General features: G+C 35.1%; 1 protein-coding gene across 1 annotated transcript; it reads left to right on the top strand.

Annotated features, from left to right (window-relative positions):
• The first annotated feature begins 1750 nt into the window (after positions 1-1750).
• Positions 1751-4922, top strand: LOC21393803 (zinc transporter 5). The gene has a single exon (XM_010093645.2). The coding sequence runs from the start codon at positions 1830-1832 to the stop codon at positions 4542-4544; it is 2715 nt and encodes a 904-aa protein (XP_010091947.1). The 5' UTR covers positions 1751-1829; the 3' UTR covers positions 4545-4922.
• The last annotated feature ends 1748 nt before the right edge of the window (positions 4923-6670 follow it).

Below are 6670 nucleotides of genomic sequence, written 5' to 3'. Positions count from 1 at the left end.
ACTCAAGTTTCAACTTTATTCAAGTTCACGTTCTTTTAAGTTTCAACTTTATTCAATTTTACTCAACTTTATTCAAGTTCTAACTTCAACTCAAGTTATAATTCAAATTCAACTCAAAAACTACACTCAAGTTACACTCCAAAAGAACAACTCAGTTATCTTAGAGTATCTTTGATGTAATACTGTAATCTACGTGCCAATAGTGAATTTGGCACTTGAATGTAAAAAAATCATCTCTGATGTACTGTTATTTGTTGCGGTAAATTTATCATAGAGTATACTTGCTGGCAAAATTTTTCACAAAGCATAGGATAAATTTGACATTTAATTGTTATTGGTTGATAGATTTACTTTTTTATTGAATCATTACAATATTTACATTTTCATGATTATAAAAATAAAAAGTTTACTTTAATAGCTTTCAAAACTTAATGATTATGGTAAAAAGTAAATTTATCATTTGAAGTAACATTTGCATTAAAGCGCAAATAAAAATAATATGTCAAATATATTATTATCACATTTTTAATGTCAAATATACAATTAACATTAGTATTTATATTAGAGATAGTCTTAGACTATTATTATTTATTTAAATATACATGTTACGTTGCATATATACTATGTTGTATTTCTTACTTTTATATTTTATGTAAAAGTCGCAGTAAAAATTTATATATATTTGTATAAGCGAATAAGTGGAAAAATGTTTAAAGAATATAAATAAATATTAAATTAATGTGTAAATGATACCATTTATTATTTTAGCAAGAATAATTAAATGCTGACATTTAAAAGTCATTGACTTGTTAACAATATATACAAAGTTATTTTTTCAAAGGGATCTACAAAATTATTTTGATTATATTCTAATACTTTTAATTTTTCCTTTCCATAAAAATAAATATTGAAAAAGTTACAATTACTACCATAAAATAATTACAATGACATTTTAAAATTATGAAAAATATAGTGCGTGTTTAGAACCGTTTTTAAAAACGATTTTTACGTATTTCGAGAAGTAAAAAAATGAAAATGCAAATAAAACGAAGTTTGTTTAGCAAATATTATAAAAACAAAAATGAAAACAACGTGAGAATGATTTTTGTGAAGAAATTAGAAAACAGTTGAAAGTTGTTTTCACTTTTCTGTTTTCATTTTTTAGTACTTATCAATAATATTATAATATGTTAATTAATAAACACGATTTCACTTTTTATTATACTCAAAATAATCTCTTAAAAAACTAACCAAACATAATTTTAGAATTTGTCACAGAATGATTCTAAAAATAATCTCATTTTTATTTTTTATTAAAAATAAAATCATTTAAAGCTAATTTCAAACGCACCCGTAATCTTTTAGATAAAAATTTTAAAATAACATTAATTATTTTTGTTGAAAATAAAGTAACTAATTGTGTCAAATATAACATCTCCATGTTTTTGATATTTATAGTATAGAGATATATAATCAATTATATTATGTCACCTCATTTAAAAATACAAAATGTTCTTTATTTAACCTTAACGTGCTTTTTTATATGAGTCCATTGAACAACATTATATAACACGATTGGTTTTATCCATAGGCATTTAAGAAAATAATTTGGGTTTTAATTAAGGAAACGAAAAGTATTTCAATTCATAGGCTCTCTTTTCTCCGTAGGTGGAAAATGTCAAAGGGTCGTAATTGGGGGCCATTAATGACTCCAAAAAATCAAAAAAAAAATCAAAAAGAAAATAAAAAAATGAGAACTTCTACGGGCTAGAACTAGTACAAAATGGATCCACTTTTCGGGTCTAACACTCTAAAGACGAATCTCAGCCATGGCCGATCACGATCACGATCATGATCACCACCATCACCACCACCACCGCCCTCACCGCATCAAGGTCCCTCCACGCGCCGCTGGGCCCACCGCTCCGACCACCTTCGTTACCACTCCCACCACTTCCCGAGCTTACCCGGTTTTCCCCTTCGCAGCCTCGACTCCAACGGCCTCGGCGACTCCATCGAAGCACCGTCGCTCTTCTTCTCTCAGCTCTAAACCTTCCAACAATGGCAAGTCTTCTTCCCTTTCCTTCCTCTTTCTCCTCCTCCTCTCTCTCCGCTCCCTCTACTCCCTCCTTCCCTTCCTCCGTTCCTCCCCTTCCTTCTCTCTCTTCCCCTTCTCCTTCCTCGTCTCTCTCCTCTCCTTCCTCCTCACCTACTCTTTCTCTCTCTTCACCACTTCTTCCTCTTCCGCTAAAGCCCCTTTCCACCAGAGGCCTAGCCAGAAACTCTTCTCTCTCTCCTCGATTTCTCAATCCGAGCACAGAGCCTTGCTCGCCAGATCGATTCTCCTCGCCGTCGTCTTCCTTCTCCGGTTCCAGGCCCTCCGGTACTGCGGCACGGCGGCGATGATTCTCGCCGAATTGACCGGAAACGTCGCCGCCAGGTTCGTCTCCGAGGGAAAGAATGGGAATTTCGCCGATCGGTACGGATTCAAGGTTCGTGGGTTTGTTGCTTTGTTTCTTGGATTGTTTTTACTGTCTATTAGTTGGGATCGTATCGAGTGCTTTCCTTTTTCGGCCAAGTCTGTTGATAAAGTTGGATTCTTTACGTTTCTGAAAGGGAATTGTTTGAGAATTTGGCCAATGTTGCTTCCGTTTCTCTCTGGGTTTCTGAGTTGCTATGAGCGTGTTTCAATGAATTGGAGGGCAATTAGGCATTTAGGAATGAAACGAGTTCGTTTGATTTCGTTGTTCTTCACAACTGTTTTGCTTTTCTTTCCTGCTGTTGTTAGCGTGTTCATGTTTGAATCTGAGGCAGATAACGTTTCAATTGGGAATTTGGTTTGGCCTCTTGCCAACACTGTTGTTTTTGGGGTCCTCTTGGCCGAAAACTATAGTGATGAGAAGTTGGTTAGTTCTAAGGATTTTCGGAGGGAGTTTTTGGTGACTTTTGTTTGTACTCTTGTTTTGGAGTTGTTCTATTTTCCTGAGCTATCACTTTGGGGACTATTGCTCTGTGGCTTGCTGTTATATATTGCTGTTCGGGAATTAGATCCGTTTTACTCGAATTATCTGGAGTTGGGAATGGAGTCTTCAGAATCGTTCAGTTCACTTGTTATGAAGCCTATTAGGCACATTTTGAGTGAGAGGAAATCACGGAAGATTGCACTTTTCCTTATGATCAACACCGGGTACATGGTTGTGGAATTTGTTGCTGGATTTACGAGCAATAGTCTGGGGTTGATATCGGATGCTTGTCACATGTTGTTTGATTGTGCTGCTCTAGCAATTGGGCTGTATGCTTCATATATTTCAAGGCTGCCTGCGAATAATCAGTTCAATTACGGCCGTGGAAGGTTTGAGGTTCTCTCTGGGTATGTTAATGCGGTTTTTTTGGTTCTGGTGGGATCACTGATAGTGTTGGAGTCCTTAGAAAGGATTTTGGATCCTCAAGAGATATCAACCAATAGTCTGTTAATTGTTTCGATTGGAGGACTTGTGGTTAATATTGTTGGGTTAATCTTCTTTCATGAGGAGCATCACCATGCACATGGTGGATCTGGATCATGCTCGCATTCACATTCCCACTCTCACGACCACACTCACCATCACCAACACTTGCACGACCATGTTGGACATGATCACAAAGGTTGTGGAAAGCATGAGGAGCATATCTTTGTTTCTCATGAAAGCCATGAAAAATTATGTTCTCACCATGATGAAAAACATGGACATAGTCAATGCACTAACCACAGCAGCTCTGGCAGTTGTAAAGATGATAACCATTTGGGGAATAATAAGTGTCATGATCACCATCACGGCCATGCCCACCAACACGAATCTCCTAACCACGCCCACCACCATGATCATTCATGCCAACACGATCAGTTGCAGAGCAACAAGCATCATCAGCACCATCATTGTGACCACAGTGGCCACGGTGAACTGCATGATAACCATAGCCATGTCAACCTTCATGATCACCATGACCATGCCTCTCAACATGAGTGCCATGGTCATGGCAGTCATACTCATTCCTTTGAAGTCCGCAAGGTAGCAGAATCTCAAGTTCAAGTAGAAGAATCAAATAAGCATCATCATCACCACATCGACCACAACATGGAAGGAATATTCTTGCATGTTCTGGCTGACACCATGGGAAGTGTTGGGGTTGTTATATCAACGCTCCTGATTAAGTATAAAGGATGGCTTGTTGCGGATCCTGCCTGCTCAATATGTATCTCTGTCTTAATTGTATCTTCAGTTCTCCCGTTACTCAGGAACTCTGCCGAAATTTTGCTCCAAAGAATTCCAAGGGCACATGAGGTGGATTTGAGAAGGGCTTTGATTGAGATTAGGAAGATGAGAGGTGTTTCTGGCATCCAAAACTTGCATGTATGGAGTTTCACTAACACAGATGTGGTGGGAACACTCCGTCTTCGTGTCACAAATGAAACCAACAAGGCTTCTACGAAGATGCAGGCGTCAGATATGCTACGTAAAGCTGGAATCAAGGATCTGACATTGCAGATTGAATGTGTTAGGTAATGAGCTCATTACTCACATTTTGACAGCGTTCATGGAGAGAGAGTACCCATTTACTAAGTACCGTGCTGCAATTTCCGAGAAAACAGCCGGTTCAACCGTTTGCAAAAATTTAGTTTGTCATGAAATGGGGCTTCTCTTGTTCTGCTTCTTATCATGATAAATAAAACAAATCATCAAAATGTATCTCAAAAGAGTCTGGGCAACATGGGATGAAAGGTTTCAAACACAAATAGTTCTGTCATGCTCATCATTGCTTAACGCGTGCATCCTTCCCCACCTCAAGAATGATGTCGGCATTTACATAACATCCTTGTATGTAATTCCGGAGACATGTAAAAATTATGCAAAAGATGGTGATTTACTTGGGTATTCTACTTATTTGAAATGCAGATATAGCTATGTGATTAATTTCCGCGGGCCATTTCTTGCTTCTTCTTCTTCTTTATTTATTTATCTATTTTATGAGAAAGTCCGTGGGCCATTTCAGTAGTATCTATTCTTTAGGAGCATTTGCACTTTTCTTGCAGTAGAAGTTTCAGGGTTGTTCTGTTGATGATGCTGAACATAGATTAGAATGTGTTGATGTATTTAAATTCTTGATTCTGGTTCTATTAATTTTCTTATAAAGTTTCCGTTAATAAATCACAACAAATTTGAATCAAAAAAATTCTCTCTATTAATTTTCTTATAAAGTTTCCGTTAATAAATCAGAATCAACATAAATCAAACGGGTGCTAAAGGATATTTTGAGTTCATATTATGGGGGTTTGGGAAAACTGTCTTGGCACAAAGCAGGAAGAATATGTATTGTTCCACAAGTAAATTAACGTCTAGACAAACAACTATGCATGTTATCCACGACTGAATCTTATTTGATGCAGTTTCGTACATTACCAGAAAAAAAGAAAGAAAGAAAGCAATATTCAATTTCCAATGTCAAAGCAATATTCAATTTCCAATGTCCGCATGACAATGGAAGTGAAAATGTTATTTTCCAATGAATCCCATGTCCTTCACTTGCCGTGGAGGGGATTGGTCAAAAATCTTCTGTTTATATTTATACATATTTCACCAATAAGTAAAAATAAAAAATAAAAAAATTACCAGATTGGTACATGAACAAAAAATTCGAATGTTTACATTTGCCGTCACCTTTTTAACACCTTGGGTACAGAACTTTTTGCTAATCGCCTTGGGTAAAGAATTAATAAGGGAGAAAAAGAAAAATAAGTTAAGATTTGAGATAAATTAAAATTAATAGGTTAATAATTTACATAAGTTAATAAATAGGTTAAATTATTATTTTTGTTCATAATTTGTCTGGTTATGAACCATAACTTGACAAGTTTGTCCATAACTTATCTGGTTATGAACCATAACTTGACAAATTATGGCCTATTAATTTCTATAACTAAAAATTGACCTATATACTTTCTTAAACTTTTTATATTGGCCTATTTTCTACTATTTCTGAATTAATAATGACAATTATACATTACTGATTCCTATATTTTATTGAATTGGGCAAGCGATTTTTTAAAATTTTTCTTAAAGGAAATTAAACACAAATCCTTAGGTCTCGTTCACTTCGTCAATTCGACTTTTCAATTCGAGCTGAGATGTGATATTTTTTAAGAATTTTTCACTATAGCAAAAAAAATTAGATGTAATATTTTTTGAGAATTTTTTACTGTAAAAACTTAAAATTGAAAACTTAAATCAGTAAAATGAACTAGGTCGTTCTCTATAAATAAATAAATAGAGAAATAAAAAGTTAGTGACCCGGCAACGACGACGTCGTATACTTTTTCCGAATATTCTTCCTCTCCGCAGATTCCAGATCCCAAGTGTTGTCTCTTCTTTTATCAAAAATAAAATAAAAAATAAAAAAAAATTGTTTAGTTCTCTTCTCACTCGCCCCACGCATTTTGAAGAAATATTTTTTCCTTTTTCAGATAAAAAATTATTTTTCCTTTTTTTTTTTTTTGGTTCTTTTTTCTTTTTGATGAAGGTGCGACGGACACAAGCTGATTAGTCCAAAAACAATGAAAATCTCTCTCATTCTGATTCTATGAGCAGCTAAAACTTCAGTCTTTAAGCAAATTTACCAACTTTCTCTCTCTTTC

This window comes from Morus notabilis, unplaced genomic scaffold (genome assembly GCF_000414095.1).
Source record: "Morus notabilis unplaced genomic scaffold, ASM41409v2 Scaffold1242, whole genome shotgun sequence".
NCBI lineage: Eukaryota > Viridiplantae > Streptophyta > Magnoliopsida > Rosales > Moraceae > Morus > Morus notabilis.
This window is presented reverse-complemented; position numbering and strand designations above follow the sequence as displayed.

Excerpts from the sequence above, each read along its gene's own strand:
- LOC21393803 (XM_010093645.2), top strand. The coding sequence starts at position 1,830 with ATGGCCGATCACGATCACGATCATGATCACCACCATCACCACCACCAC.